The sequence below is a fragment of the Coptis chinensis genome, chromosome 5 (assembly GCF_015680905.1).
Source record: "Coptis chinensis isolate HL-2020 chromosome 5, ASM1568090v1, whole genome shotgun sequence".
NCBI classification, from domain to species: domain Eukaryota; kingdom Viridiplantae; phylum Streptophyta; class Magnoliopsida; order Ranunculales; family Ranunculaceae; genus Coptis; species Coptis chinensis.
This window is the reverse complement of record NC_141460.1, coordinates 66,069,606-66,081,833: the sequence shown is the minus strand read 5'-3', so window position 1 is coordinate 66,081,833 and position 12,228 is coordinate 66,069,606. Positions and strand designations below refer to the sequence as shown.

The following is a 12,228-nucleotide window of genomic DNA, read 5'->3' as shown; positions in this document are numbered from 1 at the left end:
TTAGGTTTTGATACACTTCTCTTTTGTTCAACGATCATCATCTATCTACATCATCCATACACCATCTAAACACACAAAAAGAGGTAGTGCCAAAGAGTCATGTAACGTTCAGATATGGAAAAACCACCTTTATGACTCCAGCATCAATGCTCATTGAAGTCACCAAATGAATGAATGTGATCTGACGGAAGGAAAGAGGAAAGGTCACCAATGAGACTACAAAAGGAGGACTGGTCTCCACTCTCCAGCTCTTCCATCTCCCACTTGGTTTCACCTCGACTACGTCTAACTTGATTCCAGTTCACTAGAGAACTGGATATGTAGGCAGCTCACATAGACTTGAGTTCAGTCAAAGACCTAATTTAATCCCATTTCCATACTTGTAAGGATAATCACTAAATATAACCTTTATAGTCGCAATATGAGGATATAGCTGCCAAAGCGCTTTTAGTTTGTACAATCATGCAACACATTTTGGGAGAAAGAAACATGTATAAGTTTGAATATACAAACTTCAACAAAGCGGGCATTACCATATGAATAGTGGTTACATGACATAAATGCTTGGAAACATACAAAACATAAAAAGAATAATTGGATTCCCCTAGTATCTTTAACCTTAACGAGACTATACTCTTTTGAATACGATTGACTCGCTTCCAGTTGTTATTAAAGTCTGCATTAATATCATATTTAATACTGGTGTGGAATAAACTAATATTTAGAAGAAATGATACGGGATCCCTAAAGAAAGAATAGATTTAAATGAGGAAGAAGATTGAATTGAAGAATTGTAGAAGTTGAAGGAGAAAAATATAATAGGGTTTTGGAGATTTGATAATTTGATAATTGGTTGAATGAACTAAACTATAATGACCTCTTTTTATAGATAAGCCATACTTGATTAACAAGGAAACTAAACTTGTAAATCTAACCTGGACTTCTAAAACTAATTAAACTCTAAATAGAAAATACTAAATATTTCAAATTTCAAATTCCTAATAAATAATAATTATAATTTGAAAATAATAATCTTAGCACAAACATAATGAAATAATGAATTATGGCAAGAAAGCGCGGGGCTAGTAATCTTACATCATTCTATTTTGGCAATGAAAAGGAGCATGTGCAGGTGTAGCTGGAGTGATAGTTTAGAATATGAAAAGAAAGGCAGTTGCTGTAATTTTCAAAACCTTCAAAATAAGTTTGAAGTGTTGAAGAACCTTCAAAGCAAGTTTGTGGCAGCTGAAACTGCTATCCACCTAGTTGGAAATCCATATGCAAGTTGCTTTCTCATTGAAGGAGATTACTAATCAGTGATTCAATATTTGACAAATCGGGAACCTTTTACTACTTCTAATAACCTAGCATGACAATTAGATCCCACTATAATAACTTTATCTTAATATGGTTATGTCTCGTAGTATAGTCCACATAGTAGGGTATTTAATGGGGAATTGGGGAGGTCCATGAACTTGGCTAGGTGGGCTAATAGGTTGCAAGACATGAGGTCTGTCTCTAGATTATGATCTCCTTAAAGTTTTAATATTAATGTGATGGGTAATTAGTGCAAAAAAATAAAAAATACATAACTATTAGAAACCAGTTATTGAGTCAAACAAAGATCCATTTACATTAAGTTTGACCATAGTACAAAATATCAGGATATGGGGATATCTCGACTCTTGAAATCTTGATATATTTCGTCGATATATCCTCTTGTGTGGGGATATTTTGCATACACACATTTGTTAATATTGACAATATATCGATAAATATAAAAAATCATCGACATTTTGGAGATATTTTATGATATATCTTAGACATAGAACCAAATCTCCCTTGATACGAAGAGACAAACATAATCTAAAGAACCAAAAACAAGAAAAAAAAAAGATAAGAGACACACATATGAACAACGGGAAAGCTATCCAAAAATTAAAGTTTATCCACGATGATTTAGTAGCTGTTGATCTTCCGGCCAAAACCTTTTTATATTATTAAGCTTTTGAATTCTTCACACCACTGTTGGAAACGTTCGCTTAGATTGATCATTCTCTGGGTTAATTCTTGGAGCAAACAGCGGGAATCACGATCACTTCTCCTCTTATTATTACTAACAACAGAAACAACCGTTTCATTTCTAACAACAACTGAAGACGAAGAATCATTATATTCGTCGTTTGAATAATCTAAATCGTATCATTCGATTCCGAAATCTTTTGGAAGTATTTGTAATAAATGTGGTAATAGTTATTCATTATCTTATTTTCTTCTCCGAGTTCGAGTTCGTTTCTTTTGTAGTTTTATAACTTTCTTTTTTCTTCTTCTGAATTATTGTTGTGAATTACTATTGTTGAGTAGAGTTGTTGTTGGATGGGTTGGTTTTTACAGCTTTTTGGCGAGACGAGTCCTCGATATTTGGTAGAGCTGATTTGGTGATATTTTTGGGGAGTAATTGTTAGAACAAAAGTTATGTAAATATTGTGATATTTTTGAAATATCAGTATATCGTAATTATATCACAATATTTGAGGATATATCGACGATAATTACACTTGTATATCCTCCTTCTATGAAATCTCGATAGATATCACGATAGTTTGTACTGTTCTGGATAGCCCAAAATACAATATAAAACCCTCAAATTTTCAAAATTCAAATAACCAAAAAAACAAACGCGGGACCTTTTTTCAATCCAAGCCGTTTTAAACCGTTAGATAGCTTTAATTTGATTTCCAAAATAAAAAAAGATTCCTTAATTTCCCGCTCAATTTTCTCTCTCCAAAATAAAAATAAATTCCCCATCCTCCATTTCTCTCACAACTCTTTGTTCATATTTCCCCGTCGAACAAACTAATCAAAGCGAAATGGAAGTTGTTAAAGACCAATCTTCTTCTGTTGATTGTAAGTAACATTTATACTGTAATTAAGTTTCCTTATATTTTTGCTATCCTCAGATCTTTAACACTCATAATGTTTTTTTTTTTTAGTGAATGCTGGGAAATCAAAGCTTCGATATCCGTTGAGATCTGCAAGTAAACTCAAGGAGGAAATTTCCACGTCATCTGTTTCCAAGAGGTTTATTTTATTATATTGCGATTTTAATTTTAGGGTGGGTTTGATGTTATAAACTGTACAATAGTTTGGAAACAAATATATTAAAACCATAATCAACTTTAGTTGTTGGAATTGACATGAAATTAGAGAATCATTTGACTTGAGGAAGTAACCTAGTTTTATATTTAGGCTGTGTTTAATTTGAGGAAGTAACATCAACTTTTAACTTTAGGTTCCTTTAATGTGTAGAAGAAAGAGAATAGAAGTTGGAAATATTATCTGATGTGGTTTATTGTTGAGTAAGAATAGCAATTAGCAAGCATGCCAAATGCTCAGTTTCTCATTGTAGCAGATACAGATAGATGGGCTGAACACACATATTTTGTTGTTTTTATTATCACATCTTAAATTTTGTCGAGTTGTTGCCATCATTTCACAATTGACCAAAAACAAAAGAAGAGGTAGTGAACGGCACTTTGGACTAACCTCTTCTTTTGTTTTCCATCATCTTTAAATTATGAACGCATTACATAATAATTTTATTATTACTTTTCTGCATAATTACATATTTCTACCAGTCTGCAATGCAATTACGATCTTGGTTATCATGATGCATTATTTCAGGGAAAGAGCTGCTTCAAATGTGAGTAAGAGTGTAAGCGTTCTTGATCTCTCTGGAAAGGAAAAATCTGCCAAGCCACCAAGAAGGCTCTCTATTCCTTCAAAATCTGCTGTCAGCCCACTTCCTAGACCAACTGGCACTATAACTCCAATATCAGAGACTAGAATGAAGAGATCGACAACTGGTCAAGGGAGGAGTGGAACACCATCTTCTGATGTTACTAAATCAATAAATCAACGGAAGTTCAGTGTGCTTTATTCGGCATCATATTGGTTGTCACAGATCAAGCTATCGGAATCTGCAGCCAAGCACACTGTTTCAGTTGGCTTCTTCAGGCTTGCCCTGGAATCTGGCTGCGAGGTACACCATAATGCTGATTTTGCATTCATGAATGTATTCTCTTATGAATACCTGCATTTAAAAAAGAAGTATATTTGCCATTGTTTTATGTTTAAGTGTTTCTCGATGTAATCTTTTTTCATTCCAGAAGACCGAGTAAAAGCTTCTGCATATATGTTGGCATAACATTCTAGTATTGAACTTGTTCTCATATTATTTGCAAGGTTTGCAAATGTGTTTATGCTAAAGGGCTAGCCCAGTCAATTAGGATCCCTCCAGTATGGATTCTGGGGAGAGTCAAAACTACACAGCCTTGTTTCTACTTGTGGAAAGGCTGTTCTGTAAGTTGAACCAGTGACCTTTTGGTCTCAAAAGTTGCGTCTAAGGGGGAATGATCCTGTGGTGCCAAGGCCTGCCCTGTTTATGTTAGTGGTACATATAATATGCTGAATTGTTTATACCATTTCTTTTACTGTTTTAACTACATGAGAATCTATTTTGCTGCGCATTCAGACAAAATTTTGTTAGTTTTGCATGCATTTATTTTGCAATGAAAGTAGATATCATGTGCCTAAATAGTGATAAATCTGTCTAGTTGGCGAATACAGTCACTTTCTTTACATAGCTAGTTATTGTTCAGTATCCAATATGATGAAGGGTATTTCATGCAGCCCTTGCAGAGAATGCGTGATGAGCTGAAAGCCTATGCTTCTCGAAACAATCTTCTTGAACTTGGTGATCCTGTGAAAGAGTTACTTAAAAGCTACAACATCTTGGAAGATTTAGAACAGTTGCAAGTTTCTGTGACCTGTTCACAGGTACCTGAGGAGGGAACTCAATCTGCAGATGAAGACATACAGAGCTCTTCTGCCACAGGTGCTACGAAATTGAAGCCCAAGTCCTTGAACTCTGAAAGCTTCCAAGCTTCATCAATTTTCAAATCAGCTAAGATGGACAATGATCAGAAAAAAGTGCCAGCAAACAAAAGCAGAGGATCATCAATTCCAAACGCCACAAATTTGAAGTCTGTTTCCAACATTGACTCTGCTAATACGCAGAAGAAACCACAAAGGTCTTCACGCAGGCAGGAAGTGAACAAGGAGAAGGCAAAGCTCAAGAACGAGGGGAAGAAGTCTGCTGCTGATAAAGGAAAAACTGGTAAGGGGTTTTTGTTTATTTTTCTTCTCGTTTTTTCCAATGTTGCTGCGACATTTGATTGATGTAGAGCTTACACCTTTATATTTCGTTCTAGATTTGGCTGATCCTTCGCCTGACAACAAGATGCAACAAGAAGACAAGGAAAATGTGGTAAGTGAAATTATCAGGACTCAAAGATACCATAATAACTTTAAGTTGATTTCCTAAAGGATAAGAAGTATGTAGTGGTCCAAATAGGTTTCAACGGTCTCCTCACATGGGAAGGTTTTAAATCTTTAAAATTGCTATGGTTGCACATGTTCACAAGAAAGATAATTTTATGCATGGTTGTGCACTTGTGCTTGTGCTCATGTAAGGAAATGTGATTTTTAAGCTTTTTATCTCACTTCGGAAGTTCGGAGCTTTCCATGACTATTAAACTTGTCTCTCCTCGTCATTTTTTCATAAATTTAAATTATGTTTGACTTTAGTACGTATTTGTTTATTTTATTTCTGCTGTAGGTTGCTGAACAGCCCGAAGAAATTAGCTTGGCTGAAGTCAGATAAACCATTGGCACTTCAAGAACTGCAACTGCTTTTTATTTCATTGGATTGTCATCAATGATATCACTGGAGGACCTTTGTAGGTATACTTTGTTGAGGCAGCAAGTATTCTGTCTGATATGTGATCTGAATTTGTTAGTTTTTGGTTTGTTTTCTTGTTCTTGATTAAGCTGAAAGTGCTTGCTATCTGTCTAGTACATATATATGGAGAACCAACAGTTTATTATTGTATATCCTAACTGTTGTCCATTTTTTTGTTACCAGTTTTTCTTTTTATACTATCTAATCTATAACTTAAAAAATAAACTTTCATACGTTAGAAATATAGAATAGATCACCCCTTCCACCAAACAATCTGACAATATACTTATGTCATAAACTCATAATCGTGCTTGTATTGTTCATAACTGCTTTCATTGCTGTGTTTATCATCTGTCTTTGATACTAAGAAAATAATAAGAAATTTGAATTAAAAAATCCTTTGCTAGTTTAGGTCCCCAAGCTAGAGATCTTTAAGTTGCAACATTTTGGTGTTTAGTATTAGGTCTCCAGTTTTCAATAATTCCTATTGCGTCGAATACTTGAATCCCAATAACAGAATCGTAAGGACCCCCCAAGTCCTTAACAACTATTGTACATACAGCAATGTTTGAAGGACAGGGATGCTTTACAAAAGTTGAATAGATTCTGTCAGGATCTTCTTAACAAACTTCTACGCGAATCCCCTACTTCAGTGATCAATCCTCTTGGTGTAATTTAAGCTTTAGATTCTGACAGGTAGGTTGATAAGTTCATCTTCCAGTGCGCTGTCTCCATGTGACCATGTGCAATGTACATTTCCTCCCATATATACAAAGAGCAATGCCAATCTCCTACACCCAACTCTGTCAATATCTATCCCCTTCTGTTTGGAGTTTGGATAGTAGTTATTTATCATGCCTTTTTTTAATCACTGCCCATGATCCAAAACAGAAACATTTCCATGTGTACAGAACGACAGACAAGAATCCTTGTAATTAGAGTCGCATGTTGGATAACTTGAGTTTTGGTACTTTGTATTTTGTAGACTCTATTGCTTATGTTTTGTGCCCCTGGTTATAAATTTGCATTCTGATGAGGATGTAACAAGTACAAGTGCCTAGAAGCAACTGTTAAACAGAAAGTGAAGATGAAGGTGAGGTTTCTCTTATTGTAAATTTACCAATAATAGCCACTCACCAACAATACAACAAATAAGCATAAAAATGGAAAACGAAATTGCAATATTTGCTACTTTGGTGATTCTTGACTTTATTATATACAATTGTACATCTCTAGCATCATCTATAATGGTCACTACAACTTCATCAATTCCTCTTACATCACAAAACTTGAAATTAAGCACCGACTTTCTCAATTACAAGAAAACAACAAATTACCCATCAAGGGAATTAAGGATTCTGATGAGACTCAAGACATAAAGAAAGAGAAATTTGAGCTCGTTGACACTGTGAACGTTTCATAGAAGTACCACCACTCGAACACAAATTTCTTACGGCTTCCCATTCATCCGGACATGCGATTGATACCAAACATTCCGCAAGCGAACGGTTCAGATGACGACACGCAGCTTCTCTTGCTATTCCTTCAGGAATTTTACGGTGACATTTGCTTAGTGCTCGGTGCAGGTGTTCGCACTTTGAATCGACTAATGTTTCCGAGTCTTTATTCTGTGACATCTATTTTTTTTGCAATTATTTGCAAGGTTTAACGAAGAGAAGTTTCAACACAGAGCAATTTGATCCCGGGTCTATATGAATTAAAAATATCGACACTTAGAGCTTAAAAACCAACCAAGATACCTCAATATCTCAAAATCTCAAATATATCTTTCAGGTAGAGGCTAAAAAACCAGTCTCGAAGACCATCTGTCATTAATTTGCCAAATATAGAACACTGTTCTATTTTCCTAACATAGTGCTCGTGATCCAACACACAACGCGAACGATTCAATGGTCATGTTGACTTTTGAATACTCCCAGTTCTACACTATAAAAATGTGGTCAACGCCGTGGAAGCCACTATTTGCGTTCTTGCAGTCTCAAATTTCCAATATTCAAATATGCATGGCATGGAACTATAAAGTATAAACTATACCCTACTGATTAACATGCTGCCAAACTTGGCTCCAATTTGTTGACCTACTTTAGGTAACACTAATTTATAACTCACTTGTCCTCTATTATTTTGCATTAATAACCAAGATTTCACATCTCTGCAAATCTCAGTGTCTGGTTTGTATCAACTCTAGCTCATACTTGGCAACAACTCCTAATCCTTCTCTGTTACTCCTAATTTGTGCATTAAGTCCCATGCATATTTCATCAGCTATGACATTTGCTTTACTTAGTTCAGTATGTATCAAATTCACTTCTTCTTATTAAAGTCTCTTTCTAATCAAATTATTATCTCCATGATAATGACATGATTTGACTCACTTGATCTTAAAATAGATGGCAAATGTTCATGCGTTTATTGGCTTCTTACTTCAACTTCTTATCATTGTTCTGTTTTGTCCAAAAATCCTTAGTCAGTTAACACCATCAGAAAGTAGAATTCTGTTCAAAGTTCAGCAACTTCTTGAGTACCCACCTGCTTTTCAAGGATGGAATAACTGGACTAACTTTTGTTACCTCCCTCCCTCTCCTTCACTCACCATTGTTTGTTCAGGAAACCATATAACTGAATTAACAGTCATTGGTAACAAGACTACTTCACCTTATTCTCTTAGCTCAAAAGCCGGTGGAGGTAACTCTTTCAGCACTTCTGATAGTACATTGTCCAAGGGATTCTCGATCGACTCATTTTTCACTCTTCTTACAAAGCTTTCAAGCTTGAAAGTGTTGTCACTTGTGTCTTTGGGAATATGGGGACCATTGCCTGCAAAGATAAATCGGTTTTCTTCGCTTCAAGTATTGAATTTAACCTCGAATTCAATTTATGGAAAGATATCTGCTGAGGTTACCTCGGTGGCCAATCTTCAGAATCTTGTTCTAGCTGATAATTTACTCAGTGGTTCTATCCCAGATCTCAGTAGTTTATCAGCTCTTGAAGAATTGAATCTGAGTAGCAATCACCTTGGACCTGAATTTCCTTCTCTGGGGAATAAGCTTGTGACTGTTGTATTGAGAAACAATGCTTTTAACTCTCAAATTCCATCCAAACTTAGAAACTTTAACCAGTCGCAGCACTTGGATATCTCTTCGAATCAATTAGTAGGTCCAATCCCATCTACATTGTTTTCTCTGCCTTCAATACATTACATCAACTTAGCTGGAAATAGACTGAGTGGTGCTCTTCCGACAAATCTCTCCTGCAGTAATGAACTTGAGCATGTTGATCTTTCTAACAATCTTTTGATTGGGAAGCTTCCCCTGTGCATTGTTTCTAATTCGTCTAGTCGAGTTCTGTTTTACTCATGGAACTGCTTGTCAGCTGGGAACTCAAAGTATCAACATCCGTATTCATTTTGCCACAAAGAAGCATTGGCGGTCAAGCCTACACCGCGAAACCAGAAGAATGGATCAAGTGCAAAATTGGGCATCCTACTCAGTATTTGCGGGGGCACTGTTGCAACTGTTGGCATAATTGGATTGTTATTGGTGATGGTTTTTAGAAAGGCGAAGAAAAATGAAATCTATGCAATAGATAAATCTGTTGGTAGAAAGTCATCTGCTCAGCTTTCCCCCAAACTACCAACTGAAGCAAGTAAGGTTCTCCATCGTCCGTCCTCCCTATCAAGTCTATCATGATACATGTCTAATATATCTGGTCTGCAGTCTAAGAAAGTTACGTTCATGAATGTTCCTTGTTATATTAACTCCCATCTTAATGGGATCTATACTCAATTCGGTTGTCTTATTTCCAGGACATGTCTCTCCAACAATGAGATTATTAGGGGCATTTGGACTTAGAACATATAATGTTTTTACAGTTGATGAAATTCAAGAGGCAACATCTAATTTCAATCCATCAAACTTAATAGGAGAAGGACCGCAGGGTCAGGTATACCACTCTTTAATTTGCAAATGAATAGGCCATCTCGTCTAAATTGTATGCAGACAATACGAAATTATATACCTATTAACCGCTCATTTTCAAATTTTCAGCTTTACAAAGGTTGTACAAGAGATGGTTCCACAGTTGTTGTGAGATGTATGAAATTACAGCAAAGACATTCATCTCAGAGGTTGTTGCAGCACATGGAAGTGATATCGAAGTTAAGGCATCGACATTTAGTGAGCCTTCTGGGGCATTGCATTGTTACTCATCAAGACTACTCAAATGAAACTAATACCATGTTTCTAGTCTTTGAGTACGTCTCAAATTCCACACTGAGAAATCATCTTACTGGTAAGTTGAGCTGCTATCAAAACTTCTGCTCATAAATACTTCCTCAAAGAAACAACTGTGTTTTAGTCTCTTCTTAATATAAATTCTACAGACCGAAGAAAGAGAGAGATGTTAAAATGGTCACATAGACTTGCAGTTACAATGGGCGTCGCAAAAGGAATCCAGTTCCTGCATACAGGAGTTGCACCTGGCATCTTTGGGAATGATGTTAAGATAGAGAATATTTTGTTGGATGAGAATCTCACAGCAAAAATTAGTAATTATAATCTGCTCATTCCATCTAAGGTGAGTTCAGGTAACTGCCGTTGCTTCAGTCTTTCTTTTCCACCTTAAGGATTTGGAAGGGTCTTTATGTTAAGAATTGAATTTTTTTGTTTTAATCAAATCTGTCTGTGATTTTCCAGGTAGATTCAGAAAGCTCCCTTCGTGGACTAGAAACTACTGATCATCTTGGCAGGTACATAATCTATTTTTGCCTATGCAATGCTAGTGACTTTATGCAAGTTGAGCCTTAAGTCCGAATGGTCCAGATAGGAATGATGCAGTACGACAAGTCTAAACTATGATCTGACACTAATTTCTGGTCCTAATTATTTTCTTATGATAGCTCCATGCGTACAAATGAACATGGTGAAAGACGGGACGTCTATCAGTTGGGTGCTATTCTACTCGAAATTATTACGGGTAAACCAATCACATCTCAGAGTGAATTGGACGTACAGAGACTTCAGGTATATACATTCTTTCATATCCAAATTAATTGTACGATGAATCGTTGTATAGTTACTATCATTGCCAATTTCTTCACATGGTGACTATTGCTAAAACACAACAATAGCCATGAAACACAACTCTGTCACACTTTGCAGCCTACAGTTTTCCGGGCCTTAACGGCTATACTAGTGTACATTTAAGGGCAATTCATTATTCTTTTTTGCTGTACCTAGGATAATGGTCATATTAAACTTATGAACCATTGGTAAACTCTAAACCGTACCATTGGTTTTAAATTTCATATATCGCGCTTCTTATGTTCACAGCTAGAGCAGAGTTTAGCAGAGTCCCCACAGAAACTAAGGGCAACGGTGGACCCTTCCCTTCGTGGTACCTATGCATATGAATCATTAAGAACCACAGCTGAAATCATTATAAACTGTCTATCTAATGATCCTGAACAGCGCCCAACAATAGAAGATGTTATCTGGAATTTGCAGTACTCGGTCCAAGTTCAAGATGGATGGACAATCAGTTGTGAAAACCCTGGTGCAAAATCAGCGTCCAACTTTCAATAATGCCAAACTCATTATTCATGCACCACACAATCATTTTAGAATCTGTATCCAAATAACTGAAGTTCAATATGCTTTTTCAGATCTTTCTCATTGTCATTTATGTAGTACTGTTTCTTCAATTGCTATATCTCTACCGTCAAGTTAGCAACAGCTACTTGAGGGTTGTTGATATTTTACTCTTGGCACTCTTCTGGCTTGCTGCCCTACTATCAAAATTTAACTATGGTAATGGATATATAGACATGAAGATATCAAAAACGCATACTAGCACACTGAATTAAAGGCTGATTTTTTTAGGAGAAAATCTCGTCACCATGAAAATCATACTAACAAAAAATCAACCCAATTGAAAATGTGTCTAATAAAACCTTGGTTCCTTGCATTATAAATCAATGTAGCTTGCCTTTTAACACAATTAAAATCAGAGCACAAAAATCAGAACAAGGGAACAAGGACCATTAAAGGGTACACGCCATAGGAAGTGTGCAATGAGTCACAAAATCTCGACCGTCGACACAAAGATATCGCCCCTAAAAATCTCGGCATATACAACTGATACCGATATTCTTGAGACAGATCGCAAAATATTTAGTAACTCTTTGTAGTTTATTTTTCCAGCTTTTGGTGGAAAAACAGGGTTTTGCTCGTACATAAAAAGGAGATGAACTTGAACCAAGCTTTTAATAAAGATTGTGTTATTTGTGTAGTAACAGGGCTCTGAAGGAGAAAGGCTCCCCTACCTTTGGGTTGGGTTCGGTAGCTACATATTTAAGGGTCTCATCTTCTTCTACTATCTTCTCTTGGACTTTCTTAAGATTGCTT

The 12,228-nt window shown here is 35.9% G+C and overlaps 2 protein-coding genes across 3 annotated transcripts; both read left to right on the top strand.

Annotated features, from left to right (window-relative positions):
• Positions 1 to 2,614: 2,614 nt before the first annotated feature.
• On the top strand, positions 2,615 to 5,953 carry LOC147498413 (uncharacterized). The gene is made up of 6 exons (XM_086560394.1): positions 2,615 to 2,907; positions 2,994 to 3,081; positions 3,685 to 4,042; positions 4,693 to 5,179; positions 5,274 to 5,329; positions 5,681 to 5,953. Exons 1-6 carry the CDS (start codon positions 2,871 to 2,873, stop codon positions 5,723 to 5,725), a joined length of 1,071 nt encoding a protein of 356 aa, XP_086416520.1. The 5' UTR covers positions 2,615 to 2,870; the 3' UTR covers positions 5,726 to 5,953.
• Positions 5,954 to 7,901: 1,948 nt separating this feature from the next.
• On the top strand, positions 7,902 to 11,586 carry LOC147498412 (putative LRR receptor-like serine/threonine-protein kinase At1g14390). Of its 2 annotated transcripts, none has more exons than XR_015194292.1 (7): positions 7,902 to 9,469; positions 9,630 to 9,766; positions 9,871 to 10,114; positions 10,206 to 10,409; positions 10,519 to 10,571; positions 10,722 to 10,845; positions 11,155 to 11,586. XR_015194292.1 is itself a non-coding variant. In XM_086559048.1 (7 exons), the coding sequence occupies exons 1-7, from the start codon at positions 8,215 to 8,217 to the stop codon at positions 11,404 to 11,406; spliced, it is 2,259 nt and encodes a 752-aa protein (XP_086415174.1). In that variant the 5' UTR covers positions 7,902 to 8,214; the 3' UTR covers positions 11,407 to 11,586. The 2 variants fall into 2 exon arrangements, 1 of the variants encoding a protein (XP_086415174.1); XM_086559048.1 differs by having other exon boundaries at positions 10,206 to 10,399.
• The last annotated feature ends 642 nt before the right edge of the window (positions 11,587 to 12,228 follow it).

What these genes read in the sequence shown, in the direction of transcription:
- LOC147498413 (XM_086560394.1), top strand. Translation starts at nt 2,871, where the DNA reads ATGGAAGTTGTTAAAGACCAATCTTCTTCTGTTGATT. An exon ending in ACGTCATCTGTTTCCAAGAG is followed by an intron (nt 3,082 to 3,684) that starts GTTTATTTTATT and finishes GCATTATTTCAG; the next exon opens with GGAAAGAGCTGCTTCAAATG. An exon ending in CCCTGGAATCTGGCTGCGAG is followed by an intron (nt 4,043 to 4,692) that starts GTACACCATAAT and finishes TATTTCATGCAG; the next exon opens with CCCTTGCAGAGAATGCGTGA.
- LOC147498412 (XM_086559048.1), top strand. Translation starts at nt 8,215, where the DNA reads ATGGCAAATGTTCATGCGTTTATTGGCTTCTTACTTCAACTTCTTATC. An exon ending in CAAACTACCAACTGAAGCAA is followed by an intron (nt 9,470 to 9,629) that starts GTAAGGTTCTCC and finishes TCTTATTTCCAG; the next exon opens with GACATGTCTCTCCAACAATG. An exon ending in ACTGAGAAATCATCTTACTG is followed by an intron (nt 10,115 to 10,205) that starts GTAAGTTGAGCT and finishes TAAATTCTACAG; the next exon opens with ACCGAAGAAAGAGAGAGATG.